Raw genomic sequence first — 18,049 nt, forward strand, 5'->3', positions numbered from 1 at the left:
CAGGAAGGCTTATTATCCTAGGCCTGCAACAGCCAAAGATAATGAATTAATTTATTACTTTTTCCCCCCGGAGAATTTGATTTGTTGATTGCAGTTGGGATGTAAATTAAATAAATATAACAAGAAGTGCTTCTGAAGTACATTACCTACAGTAACTTTAAATGCTTTTAAAATATAACTTACAATCATATGGAAAAGTATAATTCAGTTTCTAATATCTTTATATATTATAAACATTTTCAAATGGATTTGCAAAATAATTTAAAATGTTTACTTTATTTCTTTTACTATTATGATATTGCATTCCACTTCTCTCACATACAGTCTACATTTGTCTCCTGATTCTGCATTATATATATATTATATATATTTGTTTGTACACAGGTTTTGAAGCCAGCCATCTTTTTAGTACCTGTCCATGACAGCTGCAGCTAATTCTGTTACTGAACTGATAAACTCATTTAGTAATTAGATTAATCCACAATTTAATGACAGTCCAATTAAAGTTAATTTGCACCTTTTAATTACAATTGAACTATTAAACTAATGTTTGTCACTTTAATTATTTAATTTGAAACGGGTGAATCTCACATTCAATTATATATTCAACAACAATTATTCATAATTAAAATACAATATCAATGACACTCATTTTTCCTCTGCAGTTGCTTTATATAATAAATATGACATAAACATTTGTAGTTGTGAATTTAAGTTGAATTTTATATACAGTATCCTTGCATAATAAAATAAAACGGTAATAAATAATAGGTTTAGTTTTTTTATTGAAAAAAATGACAAAAGAACCATGATACTGATGTTTGATATAAAGAGTACACTGATGGGAACTAAGTTCGTTTAGAATATACACATTTTGGCTTGTTGTTGCTGACTTTCAGAGGAAACTGGAAAGTGTTTCTTATTTTTACTTCACATGTTGACGGTTAAATCTCATAAGATGCTTTAAGCATTACAAGTAGGTTAATTGTTCTATAAGAGCTAATCAGGAAGTAGAGATTAACTCGGTGTTTGCAACAAATACTTTTCAGCCGTGCGGCGGGCTCCAGGTGCCCCTTCAGATGTTACGTAGATCCGTCCCTGTTTGTGTGAAATATTTTAAATGCCACGTGATAAAAAAAAAAAAAAAAACAGTCAGTCACAACCTCCTTCTCTCAGTCCTGCTCCCTCCCTCCTGCGGCCTTGTTCACGCCACCGTCCACCAAAACGCCAAGCAGGTCCCCCTCAGCCAATGAGATTCCTGAATCATTGGGTGAGTGTTGCTGATTAGTTTCTTGCTGCGGTGACGCTGAAGTGGAAACTGTGTTCATGTTATTGCTCAGCCCGCCGTTGGTGCCCCCGTTGCTCGCCCTCATGTTGGCATTGAAGTTCCCATGGTTACTACAATTAGTGTGACTTGAACTGTTGCAGAGGCTTCCCGTCGTGACAGCGCTGTTGGTGCTTGTTGCATTAATGCTGGTAGAGCTGCTGTTGGGATTACCGGGATTTGCTGCCACTGTGCGAGAGGGAGGAGTGAACGAAAACACCCTTTCTCCTCCACTTCCTGCCGCGCGGGCACTTAGGGGTCCGGGTTGACTTTCAGCTGAGGGGAGGGTGTCTAGAGTAAGGCGGGGAGGCAGAGGGCGGCGAGACAGAAGGCCTTGTCCGGGTCTGAGTTTAGATATTGGACAGAGTTCAGGTGGAGGGTCGGGGAAGGAGAAGGTAGGGGCACTTGGCACCTCGCCTTCCTCACACAGCCAGGGGAATGCAGAGGACGGCGGTGGGGGGATGTGGTTGGGAGTGTCAGGAGGCAGCAACTGCGAGCCCACCGTTGGAGGAGCGAGGGAGCTGCAGCTGCGGTCCCACTCGTTCTGATTTCGCCGGGCAGGTCGAGGACGGGGCACCGCAGGGGGCACGCAGTGGATGGGTGTTTGTGGGCAGCTGTAGAAACCTGGTCTCTCATACAAGGGCATGTTGGAGAAAGCATAGTCCGGATCTCGCTCATGATTCAAAGGCTGACGGGCTTGACTCGGAGTTGATGGTGCCTCTGGGTGCAGGTACAGAGGGAAGCGGCTTAGTGGAGCTCCAGGGCGGCGGCGCAGCAGAGAGACCCGGGAGGAGCGAGGAAAGTTAGGGGATTGGACACCGAGAAGACGACCCAGGCCTCCCAGAAGCGGAGTAGAGTAGTTGGCTTCCTCATGTTCTTTGATCTGCTCCAGATTGGACTGAAACTCCATCTCCTCCTTGGGAACACTAAATTAGATTAGATAAATGGTTATTTGACGGTTAGCATATTGAATATTTAACAATTGTCTGCCAGAAAATAAACATATTACTGAACCTGATATCCAGAGCTGAGCCCATGAAGGAGGGTTTGCGATGTTCGGCGCTGGCAGTAGTGTAGGGAGGTTGAGGTTCAGACTCATTCCAGTACATATCCCTCTCAACCAGCGGCAGGTTGTCGTACATCTCATCCACAGACAACAAGGACACCTGGGAGACAACAGAAACCACAGGAAGTAGAAACAACACAGCCTCTGCGGTTGATGAAAAAGTGGCAAATAGTTTGGTTATGAATCCAAACCTGTAAGTTGCGATCAACAAGCCAGTTGGTTTCAAAGTCGTCATCATCTTCACCAAAAGGATTTATGAGTTGTTCAGCAACCTGAGACCATGAACAGAAAAGACCACCACCGTTACAGCTCAGAAATGGACCAATTGATAACATTTCTTGAGCAGCATCAGTGCGACTTGATCATGAAATTAAAGGTCCAGAGTGAAGGATTTCGTGGTGTCTAGTATGTAGTTTCAGATCGCAACACCGTCGCTTCACCCTCCCCTTCGAAGCACGAAGGAGAAACTACAGTGGCTGTGAAACATGCAAAAAAACATGAACACATGAAGGCAACTTCCTTAATGTTACACACTGGACCTTTAATCTGCGGTTCCTCACCTTCAGCCAACCAACATAGAAGAAAAACTGCAACAGGGTGAAAACAGGCAGGTAGAAGTCCAGATCGTGACCTGGGTAACCCTGAGCTGGATCCAAGAACTGACGACCGATCAGACAAGCCAGGAAGAAGCTGTAGACCGCCACTGTCACCACCTAATTAAGAAAGATTAGTCAAGTCTGGAAAGTGTTTCACAATTTCCTCTACGATAAAAAAACATTTATTTGCTTGGTCTGATTTTGAGTTAATTGTTTAAAGTACATGATGATTAGTGTAACACACAAAATCACATTATTTATCGACGTTAGCTCAGCTCTCATCAGCAGTTTCATTTATTTTATTTGACACCTAATCATTGCACATTGATAACTTAATGAAGCTATTAAATTTGTTCTACTGCCAAAGCATCACTCCAGCACAGTGTATCAACAAAACCTGAGTATAGACAAGAGGCAGGCTGATCCAGTCATAACCGTACAGCTTCATACACTTTGCCCGTAAACTATTCAACTCCTGAACAGAGAAGAAAAGCAGGACAGTCAAAACCAATTAAAAAACAAACATTTTAGAACTAAAATTGCCACAGAAAGCGCAGATATTCAGGCTCTTAGATAACACATGAAGACCTACAGTGAGAATGGCCGTGAGTGCCACGTCGTTGTTGATGCGACCCTCGGTTCGAGCCCTCAGAGCCAGGCTGACGAACCACATGCAGGGAACCCAGAACTTGTTGTGAGGAGAGGGCAAGTCCTCAAGGCGCCTCAGCTCCTCCGACGTCATCAAACCTGAGAGATAACACAGAAGTGAAAGCAGCCAAAATGATACAAAGAGAGGAAGCATTAAAGACCATCAGTGAGTAAACTGACAACCCCTGACTGAGTGATATATTTTATGGACATTTCATGTTATATATAATACATAACAATGACAATAATCATTATAATGGTACAATTCACCCAAATAGTGAACACAGTATGTCTGGGTAAAACGAGCTATGAATTTTGAGCGGATTGATAAATATTGCATCAGAGATGAGTTTTCCTGATTTTTTAGGGTACTTTTTATACAATTCTCTGTCTGTATTATGTTTATTTTTTATTTTTAACAATAAAACCTAATAGGTCTCCTTTTTGACAAATTAATTGTTTCCTTATCATTGTTCGATTAGCTCTTTGGTTGTTTTAACTGCGTCCTTTTCTAATGAAGGATGAGGCTGTTTAGCATAGTGAGATCTTAAATGATATCAAAACTTTAAAAATAACAATTTAATTAATTTAATTTTTTTTTTCACAGAAATGAACGAAATGCTGAGATAAAGGCCTACTTTGAACATTAGTTTTCTTACACCCCTTAAAATCAAGAAGGCCTCGCGACCCCCTGTGAAGCTTTGGTGACCCCCAGGTCAGCAACCACTAATTTAAAATGTTTGTTGCGCCTGAACTTGCTGGTCCAAAACAACTATTTCACAGTTTCTTCAGGACTTTTACAAAGTGCACAAACAGAGCCAGCAGCTTTGGATGTGACTGTGCTGTATGTGATGAGACTGGCAGCATCGTACCTGCCTGCACCAGATGCTCCATGGTGGGAAACCTCTTGTAGACGGCAGTGCTGACAGAGCGGTAGATGAGCACACCAGAGAGGTTGGCGTATCGCATCAGAGTTCGCCGGGTCAGCCTGGAGGGATCGTCAGCTCCACGGACGTGACCACCCACTAATGCTGCCAGGCGGTCCGGCCAGGGGAAGTTCTCAAACTGGCCCCACCAACGGGACACGACCAAGGTGACATAGAAACCTGGCAACAACAACAAAAGAACAAATGAAGAATTAGATGCCAATTTCTTGTGATGTTTTCCAGGAACATGGTCTAAGATTGAGATTTAGAGGTATGTAAATCTATAATAATCTGTCTCCACTCACCCAGCACAAACGACACAGGGATGAGCTCTGCATAGCGGTCACAGTATAATGACAGCTTCTCAAACAGCCTCTTCTGGTCATCATTTAACACAAACCTAGTGAAGGAAACATCTATTGAGGCCATTAAAACTAAAACACAACCTGCTCCACACTGGTTTAATGTTTAACCTTTACTTTAGAAGATATGGCAGCATATTGACCCCACTGTGACTAAAAATATTATATATATATTCAGTTATAACATGAAGAGTTTCTTGTTATAACAAGATGCTTTTAATGTTTCGCGTTTGAGATATTTTTCATGTTATTATATTATATATATATATATTTTTACAATATACCAATTTATTCAGTTTTTACATGAAAATGTATCACTAAACTTTTCCTGTTATTACACAAAATCAGCTTATATCTCTATAACAAGAAACCCTGATTGCTCAACTTATCTCATCAAAACAAGATCATTTTCTTGTTATAACACAGGGGTTCCCAAACGTTTCCTTTTGGCAAAAAGTCCTTAAAAACCCACTGACAATAGTGCAGCACATGTAAAAAAAAAAAAAATGTTTTCAATTTTGTGACACATTTTTTCACATTTTCTGAGGCCCCCCAGGCACCCAGTGTCAGCCCCCAATAACATACAGCTGTTATAACAACAAACTTCCATATGTTGTTAAAATGGGAAAATAATTAATAACACAGAATAATTTGATATCTTGAAATATTGATAAAAGTTACTTTAATATGAAAAATATCTTATTATAGCGTGAAGAATATTATTAAAATGATGTTCTTGTTATAATGAGACAATGTTTCTTCTGTCATAGTGGCAGCAATATGATGCTGTACGAAGATAACTAACTAAACCTGTGTTCATAAATGTCAGAAGAAGTGTGAAGGACCCATACATACTGTAATGGCCCCCATTCAAGAATTCACCTTAAGTAAATTTTACTTTATCTTGTGTATAGGTAACAGCGCTTGGTGTATTGAAACAGTGATGGAGAGTTTGTTTTTAGAGTTATCTTGAGATTGGAAGACTTCTAGGAGAGAAAAGGAAAGGTCAATAAAGTATGTAAGGTCCCTCTAAGACCTCCTGTGGCCCCCAGAGTCCAACTCTAAATCTTCCTACATTTGTTGAGCAAAAACAAATAATCTCACCAATAGAGCTGATAAATTGATCGGGGCCCAGCTGATACTTGCTTATCAAAGATATTCAGTATCTGTTTAAATGCCAAAGAAATGTTTGAGATCACTTAGAGACAGTGTCTCTATTACATAATTTCTCCACCAGAGAGCACTGAGACGTTTGTTTTTCAACTATACGTCCTTCTTAGTCTTCAATAATATCCTAAATAAATATCTTTATCAGACAACCCTTAAATATCCCTCTCTCCACCGACTGGAGGACGATTACTAACAGAGTTTCAGTGTTAAGAGAGTACCTGTAAACAATACTGAAGAAGTAGTAGAGCAGAGTGAAGATGATGAGCTCTCTGTAGAGCAGTTTATAGATGCTGCCCTTCCATCGCAGAAGCAGATTAAAGAAGGTCCCCAGACCCGCATCAGCAACCCTGCGAGAGTATGTTACTGTCATTGCTGCTGCTTGCTGGCCAACTTGCTGGTTGACTGTGACGTGACATGAAGGAAACCAGTGTGGTGGTGTTGTTGTTCTCCGTGCTTCGTCTGAACTCGGCGTCAGCGACCAATGTGGATCTCATAAGGCCAATTTGGTCACATATATCTGAAATGATAAAGTAAGACAGAACAGCAGTTAGTTGATCCTACACACTTATACAATCATTTAAAATAGAAACACACCTCTACATCTGCAGTGCTCCAACAGGCTGATACATACATGTGAGGGGCCCAAAAGGTCAGTTTTACTGACTGAAACACAAAGGCTGTGAAGTTGCAGTTACTTACCACACAATGTGAAAACGCCTGGCCATCTTACACCGCCGTGGCTCGAGATGTGTGGTGGAGAATGTTGAAGAAAGGGAAGCAGGGAAAGAAAAAGAGAGCAAGGGGACTCCTACACCTCCGGTCACTTGATGTGTTAATCTGTTTCAGTAACAAAGCTGCATTGTGAGGCCGGGTCCTGTTAATCTGAAGCACCCACACTGCCACAAATAGGTTGGTTAAAGGCGTGAGCGAGCTGAGTTGTTGTGTTTAGAGTTTTGGAAACATGACTCTGTGAAACCAGCATTAATTTTCTTCAAAGTTTAACACATTTCTCTGTATTTTGCTGAACCACAAACACACCTTTGAACATATTCTCATCTCTGATATTCAGTAAACTTCACAAGGCAGAATTTGAGTATTTTCCATTTGAAGCATCAGTCAGTGTTTGCTCATGGAAAACTCCTGATCAGGTGAGACTGTGTGTCACCGCCCTCTGCTGGAAGAAATGTGTACAGCTGGGCTCCAGCCCAGAAGGTGTTAGTGATTAACCCTTCCTGTCTAACCAGGAGACCCACAGCAGGGCGAAGTGCAGACAACCTGCTGAACTCTCAAGCTTCAGATTATCGAAGCACAATTTCAGCTCTTTTTTTTTTTGCAGATTTTTGATGCACAGGCAACAGCTGGGGATCAGTTTTAAACACTTTGGTGAGTTTATTCTGTGTATTGTTTTCATTGTAGGTGTGTGTATGTCTGCCATGTGTGTGATGCATGATACTGTTTCTTAACTTAAGCTGAAGTTGTGTTTACACTGGATATCTGAAAGAAACAAATTCCTTTAGTATGACAGCCTGCAGAGAAAAGTGTCAGACTTCTCTGCAGTATTCAGAGAGGGAACAAGTGTGAAAGTTAATAGTTTAAACAAATTTTTTTAACACACACGCTCGTCCACTGGCTACTTAAAGACTTTAAATGTGAGGGTTTGTTTAGTTTTCATGTGATTTTAACAAAGGAGTAACCATGATAAAGACATTGGAGGGGTCCAGGTGAGTCCACCAGAATGTTTTTAAGTGCAATTGTGATATTTAAGAAACTTTTGAAGTCTGTGATTAGTGGCTGCTCCTCCACTTCGTTCTGGTTTGGTCAGTTTCTTATAAACCTATCAATCATTATGCATTTTCCAGTAGCAGCGAATAAAAGCTTCCAAAAACATGTAAATGTAAATAGAACGACAACTAATGCTCTACTTATAATCTCTTGGACTGTAAATCCAAGATGATTTGTATTGTATTAATTTATTTCAAAATAAAAGTATATGTGCTCTCCTAATCTGTTCACATAACCTCACCTAACCCTCTCCCCTGTCTAACTCTGCTGTCTGCACTGTGGCTACATATCATTAAGTTGCAGTATCTAAGGTTTGCTTTTCTGCATTTTAGGTGCTTGACACCCATCAGGATCATTATAGATCACTAAAAGCATTAAAAGACATAGTTTGTGATGAGTGTCTGCCCTGCCTGAGAGAAGAGATATGGATGCTTTTGAGGGAATTCACAGCGTCCGGATTTCATCTTCTCCGCCGTCTTCAACAGCAACTAGCCCAGGATATGAAGTCCTCAAAGCAGGGAGATCTGGAATAGCAGTATATTCATCCGCGGTCTTTTTCGGCACACCTGACGTCCTGGGAGCCAGACACAAGTCCAGCAGGAAAACTGAGGAGGAAGGCTGTGTTGTTGGACGGTAAGTGGCAAGAAAGCTCTCACCTGTGTGGCTAAAAGGATGATTTTTAAGGCTTTTATCAAAGTTTAGTGTTAGTTACTATTAAGGAATTTCTTTAAAATAATTAAAATAATGACTTTATTTTTCTCTACCATATTGGTACCACCAATTCATTCTGCACAATTATCTAACAACAGACACAATATTATTATTGTTGTTGGCAGCCAAACAACAAATAAAATCTGCTTCTTATCAACCGTTTGCACACATGTGAAGACACCTTTGACCTTTGCCATTATTTTGCACCAAACTAAATACATTTAAAAAACATAGAATTGCATTTTTATTGTCATAGTATACAAAGGGATAGTTTAAATTGATATAAAACAACTAGAACAATATTTATGACATTGTGCCGTAGGGATGGAGGGATGGAGATAACCCAGTCTGGTAGTTTGAGATCAGTAGACAGAAGAAAGAGGAAGGAATGACATTAAAGTTTTCAGATACATGCTACAGTAGTGAAGTAATCGGATACAGGCTACAGTAGTGAAATATTCAGATTCGTACTACAGTAGTGAAGTAATCAGATACATACTGCAGTAGTGAAGTAATCGGATACATACTGCAGTAGTAAAGTATTCAGATACATACTGCAGTAGTGAAGTAATCGGATACATACTGCAGTAGTAAAGTATTCAGATACATACTGCAGTAGTAAAGTAATCGGATTCATGTTACAGTAGTGAAGTATTCAGATACATACTGCAGTAGTGAAGTAATCGGATACATACTGCAGTAGTGAAGTAATCAGATACATACTGCAGTAGTGAAGTATTCAGATACACACTGCAGTAGTGAAGTATTCAGATACACACTGCAGTAGTGAAGTAATCAGATACACACTGCAGTAGTGAAGTAATCGGATACATACTGCAGTAGTAAAGTATTCAGATACACACTGCAGTAGTGAAGTATTCAGATACACATAAAAGTACTTGCAGTAGTGAAACGGATACATACGCAGTAGTAAAGATTCAGATACATACTGCAGTAGTAAAGTATTCAGATACACACTGCAGTAGTAAAGTATTCAGATACACACTGCAGTAGTAAAGTATTCAGATACACACTGCAGTAGTAAAGTATTCAGATACACACTGCAGTAGTGAAGTAATCGGATACACTCCTGGTGGTGTCCTGCCTGTGGAGGTGTGCTGCTGGCTCCGGACAGTGGGGCGTTGGGAGTGGATGCGCTGTCATGTGACCCGTGAGAGAAAGAGGCAGACACACACACACACTCGTTTTTTCTCGCCTGGAAATCAGGAGCACGTCGGCGAGGGGACACACAGGGAAAGATTACCGCTGGAAAAAGTACACAACCAGGTCGTCGTTACACTTTAAAGCTGATGGTTCGTGGTCCGCAGCGTTAACGTCAAACGGCTGTGACTGTTGCTGTTAACGGCTGCTGTCGGTTGGCTACGTCAGCGTCCGCATTCCTCCGCTGTGATTTAAAACGGCTGGAAGCAGCTAACGTTAGCCCAGTGTGTACTGTATTTGTTACTTTACAAACAACAACAACAACAACAACAACAACAACAACAGCAGCTGAAGGACACAGGAGAGGAGAGATACTCAGACAGGGCGGGAGGTCTATCTGCGGTCCTGGGCACTGACAGGGTAAGGGCGGACACTGAGGGGAGACCTCCTCGTATTAAACAAAAAAGTTGTAACGTTAGCTAACTGGTTGCTATCTGTTAGCTGGTTGTGGCTAAAAGTTGTTCGCTGCTTTAAAGCTTGAAGTGAAAACACTGAATGACAATTAAATATATAATATATAATATATAATATAGTAGCAGAGGGTTTTAAAACTGTGGTCCGCGGTCCTCCAGAGGTCAGTTAACACTGTTAGTGTTGGGCAGTAACTCGTTAACTTACTAGTAATGTAATTACTTTACCCAGTAACTAGTTAGTGTAATTAATTACACTGCAGTAATAATTGTACAGTTAAAATTAATTAGTTACAACCAGTGTTAGGGGCTAGTTACTATTAAAAAATGTTAATTACTCATTGATCTTTTCAAAATTAATGTTATTACTTATTACTCCTTGCCAAAAGTAATTAGTTACACTATTAGTTCTGTTACTTTTCCTATAAAATTGGTAATTGTGTCCCTTCTCCCCAAATTTGAGACTTATGACGATTAAAATCTAGTTTTGTTTGTTAAAATTAAAGTAATGTGAATATTTCCAGCCACTGAATATAAGTGGTTTTATTTTAAAACCGAGTTTCCTCCATGATTACAAAAATGTATCTAAGGGGGATAACTTTAATATTATTACTGAAATATATTAGTAATTAGTTACACTAATGGTTACTAGGGAAAGTAATATTTTTGCTGTAATATTATTGATAGTATTGAGTCACTGGCCAACACTGGTTACAACATTACTTGTGTTGTCACCTCCTATTGATTCGAAATCAAAAGATCCAAACACACCTTGGATTGGAAGATGACTTAAAATATTAATTATTACTTTGATTTTAATAAACATTTTGATTTGAACAAAAGTCTGACTTTTGGGGAGAAAGGACACAATTACCAGTTTTGTGCAGAGCAGCAGAAAAGTAATATAAATAGTAGTGTTACTAATTACTGTTGGCAGGGAGTAATAAGTAAAGTAATATTACTTCTGAAAAGAGTAATGAGTAATAAATAAAACCTTTTTTTCTGTCTTTTTGTATGTAACTGTAATGGATTACAGTCTAAAAAGGTCATCTGTCTAAATGATTGCTGTCTAAAATGATGATACACAAATGTCTCTAGAGAACAATAATCCTAATGATGGTATGATGTATAAGTTTTAGTTCTAGGTCGGTCTAATAAACAACTTACATATACGTATATTAATATTGGATTATGATTAAATAGTGGTTTCATGCTCCTCATAAGGTTCACTTGCTGTGTATCCATTTGTGAATCCTCAGCATGAAAATAAATTAAAATTAAATTAAAATGGTTTTATTGCAGTTTAATGTACCAGAGTTATTTTAAATCTAGTTTATATCTGCAGCCATTACAATCAAAACACATGACGACGTTCTGTACGTAGAACTTGAAGCAAACAAGTCAGGACAGGCAAACTGTGGGTTAATCATTATCATTAAATAATACCCATATCCTAAACTGTCTTTATAGCAGCCCAGTGGACATAAAATATTGATGTCCCCTCACTAACAACACTGATTGTATTTCTGCTTGTGTGAAGGTTGGTAGATCTGGATCCAGAGCCAGAGTCCAGAGTGGAGGGAGGAGGCCAGGCTGGGCCCCCCTCTGGCAGGGGCCATGGCGACCTCTCCCGGCTCCGTAGCTCATCGCTGGAGATCAAAGAAAAAGAAATCAGAGAAAAGGGGTCAGAGATCCTTAGGGAACAGCTGGACGCTGCAAAGAAGGTGTTGTAACCTACTTTATGCTGACACACGCAAAGCTTTGTGTGACCTGAAGAGAAAAAAAGTCGACAATGCAAATGTTCTTCCTCGAAAAATGTGGTTGTGACATTTTCTCTTACGCATCTCAGGAACTGAAACTAAAGGACAAGGAGTGCGAGCGTCTGTCGCAGGTCAGGAATCAGCTGGAGCAGGAGCTGGAGGAGCTGACTGCCAGTCTGTTTGAGGTTAGCAGTAATGATCGCTCTCTGCTGAGTGCACTGTGATTTAGACACTTATCTTAAACCCTGATGATGAGGACGGTGATGTGATTCATCACTGCAAGTTTAACTTTACTATAGGGAAACCACAGATGTTTTGAGGTGAGGGTTCACTGGACAACCGTCAGCTTGAATATTCTTTAGCTCTACTGAGAGTTTTAGCCCTTTTGTAGCTCATTGTTTTGGTTTTCTGGCCCCAGAGCTGCAGTCGTGCTATTTTATGCCTCCATGTGGGGCGATGGCCACAAAGCAGCCACTATGGGCGAGAGACTTTCTGCTTAGTGAGCATTGGAGAGCAATACCCACTCTGACTGGCATCACTCTGCTTTCATAGTTGACTTCTGCTTGCTTGGCAAGTTTGCGGCAGAACCCAAGAAAAGTCACACAAAAAGAAAACGATAGAGGAAGAAGAGGAGATAAAAAACCATATAAATATATATGTGGGCGGTTTTAATCACTCGCTGCAGCGTCCTCTTGTCCTGGGCTGTACATATCCTGTATCTGTTTATGTTGCCATTCAGGATGCTTTCAATCACTCCTCTGTAAAAGTTAACAGGAACTTGACACATGACTTTTGCTTTTTAAAGTTTCCTTCAGAAATACAGTCGTTTCTGAGCTTTCTAAACCCAGGTGGAGACGTAAGTAACAGGTTCTCTGTGATGTTGATTCTCAAGAACATAAAACTGTTCACCTGTTCCACCAAAGCTCAACTGATGTAGATAGATAGGGGTGTGTGTCAACATAAAGGAGGAGGAAGATGTCTTGTAGGATATGAAAAAATGACTGAATTAGCTTTGAACAACGATTAATCGATCCTAATACTAATCTATAAGTAAGCTAACTGATTAATCAGCAGATTGATTAGTTCTGTTTGGCCCACAAGCTCTGTGGTTCTCTCCAACCTTAAAGTTCTGATAAACCTGCTACCTGTCCAGCACCAAACAAGCACAGTTAGCAACTAGCTGGTAAACATGGAAGTGGAGCATTTAGCAGCTTAAGAGTTAATTTTTAATTCCCTCATTAATTGGTAGAGACTAATTAAATTGAGTGAATGTTGCTCTGTCTGCTGGATATATAAATAGTTCATTTGTTGCTAACATTCACCATAACAACTTCATAGAGTGACATTTTTCACATGTTTACAGCTTGTTTTGTTGTCCCAGATTCACCTTTCACTGTTATTGAATAATCAGGAACAACCTCTGATCCACAGTTTGGATTGACAGCGGATACTTCAGAGTGTTTTAACCTTGTGCTATTGTTTCAATCTTTATGACGACAGGAAGCTCACAAGATGGTGCATGAAGCTAACGTCAAACAAGCAGCAGCAGAGAAACAACTGAAGGAGGCTCAGGGAAAGGTGTGTGTGTGAAGTTGTTCCTCTGTGTTTCAGTGGATGATTGTAATGACCCTTCATAGCACCTGAACTATTTTTGAATTGCACTGATTTGTCTTTAAAATGGGCCTCTATTTAAAATTGTTGATTTGAACTATAAACAGATAAAAATAGCATTTTGTCAAAGTTATTGATTTCCCGCCGATCATCAGACATCAGACTCATCACACTCTCTTTTTCCTTTCTGTGTCGGGCTCCCAGATTGACGTTCTACAAGCGGAGGTGACGGCGCTCAAGGCTCTGGTGTTGACATCAACACCTTCTTCACCAAACCGGCAGTTGCATCCACAGCTGCAGTCTTCAGGAACCAGAGGAGCATACAAACATGTCGGGGGCCACATCCGCAACAAGAGTGCGAGCGGTGCCTTTCCATCCTCGCTTGGAAAACCAGAACCCTCCTCAGTGTCTGTTCAGCCTGTGGCCAAAGAGGACAGAGAGGTAAACTGGATGAAGTTTATACACTTGCCTCTCTTCTTCTTAAAGTATGTTTCCGCAACCCTTTATTCCTGTTTCCTGTCACTCGAATCTCTTGCCTTGAGTCAAGTTCTCTTTGCTTCTTCTTTTCTCTCAGCACTAACCTCTCCCTGACTTGTTGATCTTGCTCTCTGTCCCTGGTGTCTCTTCCTCTCTCAGCCTGCTGTTCCTGCTCTCCTCTCTCTGATACTCTGTCTGGTCCCTGGCCAGTCTGTCAGTGTGACCTTTGACCCTTACTGGCAGGAGCAGGGGCAAGGCACTGACGGCAGACAGGTAACTGCATCCTTTCAACCAGGCCTGATAAGTCTTTCAGATTTAGCTGCTGGCAGATGGATCTGTGCTCTATAAGTGTGTGCTTTAATGGGACAATGAGAAAGTTATTCCTCTGAGTTAATAAAGGACGATAACAGAACGACGGTGTGCAGTTTGAGGGTCTTATCATTTTAATACCTGAAAGACTAATTCCCATCAGCCTCAGCTGTATTTTGTTTTTATTGCTAATTAGCAAATGTTTGCATGGTAACATAGGACAGTGCACATGGTAAACATTAAAGCTGGTGAATGTTAGTATGTTTGCATTGTTGTTGTGAGGATGCTGATGTTAGCATTTAGCTCCAGTCGTAAGTAAAGCCTCAGAGAGCTCATAGCATGACTATAGAACGCTTTTTGTTCTATAACTGCATGTTTTAAAGTTGTGTTTTTGTTTTCAACGTATGCAACGAGTGGTGAGGGCAGATATTTCAAAATAGCTAACATTTTGTCAGATGATAATTATAGGTTTATTGATCAATACCAGTAATAAAAGGTGCTCTGGCTGTCCTGTCACAAGAGTTTTCAGCTGTTACAGGTAGTTAAAACCCCTCAATATCAAGCTAAAAAGCAAATAACTATTGGATCTGTCTTCTTATCAGCCAGTTTACCTGTCTCACTGTGTGATTTTATCTCGTCACATGCAAGCTTCTGTAATATAACAGGATTAAGAAGAATCAGGGGGTGTAGATATTGACACATTAGGGGCGGTCAAATAGTTTGTGATGGATCGTTTTCTTCTTGCAGATGGACTCCGTTCTCTATGCAGAGTTTTTGATGTGGAAGGAAAATCCGAGTCTCGAGCGCTCCTCTGCCTTCCTGAGTCGCATCTACAGAGAAGACATCGGACCCTGCCTCTCCTTCACGAGATCTGAGGTCAAAATCTCACTACACCCCTGCATGTGTTATAGTTCAGTGTTTGAAGTTAACATTATTGATTGTTCTCCACAGCTGTCGCAGCTGGTGCAGAGTGCCGTGGAAAACAACTCTTTGACTGTGGAGCCTGTGGCCATGTCAGCGCTGCCGATGGTTAAAGCCTCAGCTATAGAGTGTGGCGGCCCTAAGTGAGTTGTCACATCTACATATGAACCATTATCCTGTCCTTTCTTTCACCATTCACTGCTAAACAATGGCTAAGTCAACACTGAAAATCCACTCTTTGGTTTTGTATTCTCTAATTAATGGTCATAGCTGAAGGTTTTCTCTGTCTTTACCACGTATCTGAGAGGGGTTTTAATCAACGGGCACATTTCTAATCACTGTCTGATTTAAAAAATCTTTTTCTTCCAGTGGCTTTAGGGCAGCAATAGAGACGTAAGTCCCCTCAGGAAACAATCACCTGTTCAGCTTTTCACTAACACAAATTACTGTAGCATGAAATGAAGTCTGCCTGTCCTGATGTCTGAAAATGTGTAAACAAATGTGTAAATTAATGATCTGCATGTGTGTGGGTGTATATTAATGAAACCTTTTCCTCTTCCAGTGACTAACTTTCTCCACTTGTGCACCACTCTTTTGTGTTCTCACTTATTTAGCCTTTATTCAAAGTATGTAGGTTTCACTGATAATGTTTGCTGTGACGAAGACAATAACTATCCACGTCTTGTAGCTGTAATTGTCTGACAGCTGATCTTTCCCTGTAGAAAATGCGCATTAAGTGGCATGTCACGCCTCTGCAGACATCGCATTAAACTGGGTGACAAAGGGAGCTACTATTACATCTCTCCTTCCAGCCGAGCACGGGTACCTATGACTGTATATCTGTAACCTTCATTAGATACACTGCTGTTACTGCTGCGAACTGTTGCTACATGTGACCGTGTCCTTATTTAACCTCTCTAGATCACGGCTGTTTGCAATTTTTTTACTTATATTCGTTACATCCAGCAGGGCCTGGTGAGACACGATGGTAAGTTAACACGGACACATTGAAATGTTTTTTCTGCTTCACCAACAAGAGTTTTATTGAACTGACGTATCTGTTGTCGTCTCTTTGTCCAGCGGAGCAGATGTTCTGGGAGGTGATGCGTCTCCGCAGAGAGATGACTGTGGCAAAGTTAGGTTTCTACCTCACTGACGAGGGCTAGAGGACAGCCCACTGAAACACCAGGACAACATGATCCCGGGACCTGGATTATTCAAGGTCGTAATCAGGGTTAAACTGTGGTAACAAACCTTGGATCAGTTTTTGTAGCAGAGGTTGTACAGCATTAGTGCTGCAGCAGAGGTCAATCAACAAGGGAAGCAACAACTGTTCATGTGCCACTTTTATGCAATAGGGCAAAGATTTAAACCAGCACAGCTAGATAGGAGTAAAATAACTAATAATTTCAAAGAGCGAGATGTGTAAAATATATTTTTCTGTTATACTGCAGGCCTCCAGTATTTCTCTCCACTGGTGAGGAGAATTGTTTCTGAACCTCCCGGGTGGAGTACATGCAACCTCTCACGTTAATACGATAGATTGTATGTATCAGTTTTCAAGCGTTGGTCTGTTGAAAAGACGAGCGCAATGCAGGATGAAAGCAGTTTTGAGAGTTTAGTTGGTCTCTTACCTCAAGTATTACACATTCAACTGTAATGTAGTCTAATGTGAGATTGACAATAGTCCTCTAGTTTCACCCAACAGTTATTTTGGTTGTTTTCTTTATTTTTACATTAATATAATGCTAAACAGTGTTTCTTAGTTGCTTTGAGTTATTGGCTGAAACAACACAGCCAGGACTTCTTGTCTCAGCATGGCCTTAATACTGTTGCTCTACCTGTTGTAGGTGCCTCATATAAAAAACATAAATGAAATGTAACAAACAGCTACATGTTAGCCTGGCCTGTACTTAATAATCAGATATATTGGTAATAAATTAGTTATAACACATCAACATAGTTTTACAATATAGTCAGAAAATGAACAAGCTTTAATACAAGTGATTGCAATATGCACAACTGTTGCAACTGTAGGTTTGCACGTTTGCAATGAACAGTATGTACATACAGTAAAAGCCATAAATGACTATGCATGAATGCAGTACATAGCCATATTGTGCAATGTATATTGGTTGTACCTCATAGTATAGATTTATTATTATTAATGGCCAAGTTTTACAGAAAGCGGTCTCTTGAAGGTAAAAAAACAAAATGAAGAATATTGTGTCAGAAAGTGCAATAACTGCTTATTAGCCATCATTAGGGCTTTGAGGTTCCCAGCCTCAGTGTACTGATAATCAACGGTGTCTTCCAGTGTAAACACTCCATTAAAGACGAGGCATTGTAGCCTGATTGCAGAACCTTTGTACTGTGTGTGATTTACAGATCTTGTTTGAACAGAATCTGATAAAATGGATTAGCTGGTTTGACTTTGATGTCGGGTCTTTTGTGGCCTTTTGTAAAGTTTAGACTGAAGTTTGGGAATGATGAGTCGTCATTGTAATTGTTTTACAACCAGACACAGAAACGTATTTCAGTCAGGGCACGCCACTGATTTGGCTTTAGATTAAGGTCACTGCCTGGAACCGCCTGGTTCCCCCGATAGAAAACACAAACAAACACGCGCACACACACACACACACACACACACACACACACACACACACACACACACACACACACACACACACACACACACACACACACACACACACACACACACACACACACACACACACACACACACACAGAG

The 18,049-nt window shown here is 40.5% G+C and overlaps 2 protein-coding genes across 4 annotated transcripts; one reads left to right on the top strand and one right to left on the bottom strand.

The window, feature by feature from the left end:
• Positions 1-768: 768 nt before the first annotated feature.
• On the bottom strand, positions 769-7,231 carry best1 (bestrophin 1). 2 transcript variants are annotated; one of them, XM_051380695.1, is made up of 10 exons: positions 6,792-7,231; positions 6,311-6,609; positions 4,866-4,960; positions 4,507-4,740; positions 3,579-3,733; positions 3,384-3,461; positions 2,951-3,103; positions 2,582-2,662; positions 2,339-2,490; positions 769-2,250 (listed from the first exon to the last, which is right to left on the bottom strand). In XM_051380695.1, exons 2-10 carry the CDS (start codon positions 6,460-6,462, stop codon positions 1,173-1,175), a joined length of 2,178 nt encoding a protein of 725 aa, XP_051236655.1. In that variant the 5' UTR covers positions 6,463-6,609; positions 6,792-7,231; the 3' UTR covers positions 769-1,172. The 2 variants fall into 2 exon arrangements, with proteins under 2 accessions (XP_051236655.1, XP_051236656.1); XM_051380696.1 differs by lacking the exon at positions 3,384-3,461.
• A 117-nt stretch (positions 7,232-7,348) lies between these two features.
• Positions 7,349-17,657, top strand: rab3il1 (RAB3A interacting protein (rabin3)-like 1). 2 transcript variants are annotated; one of them, XM_051380716.1, is made up of 12 exons: positions 7,349-7,475; positions 8,207-8,507; positions 11,757-11,940; positions 12,066-12,161; positions 13,477-13,554; positions 13,792-14,028; positions 15,121-15,249; positions 15,325-15,437; positions 15,664-15,687; positions 16,017-16,116; positions 16,216-16,282; positions 16,375-17,657. In XM_051380716.1, the coding sequence occupies exons 2-12, from the start codon at positions 8,299-8,301 to the stop codon at positions 16,458-16,460; spliced, it is 1,323 nt and encodes a 440-aa protein (XP_051236676.1). In that variant the 5' UTR covers positions 7,349-7,475; positions 8,207-8,298; the 3' UTR covers positions 16,461-17,657. The 2 variants fall into 2 exon arrangements, with proteins under 2 accessions (XP_051236676.1, XP_051236677.1); XM_051380717.1 differs by lacking the exon at positions 15,664-15,687.
• The last annotated feature ends 392 nt before the right edge of the window (positions 17,658-18,049 follow it).

This window comes from Dicentrarchus labrax, unplaced genomic scaffold, assembly GCF_905237075.1.
Source record: "Dicentrarchus labrax unplaced genomic scaffold, dlabrax2021, whole genome shotgun sequence".
NCBI lineage: Eukaryota > Metazoa > Chordata > Actinopteri > Moronidae > Dicentrarchus > Dicentrarchus labrax.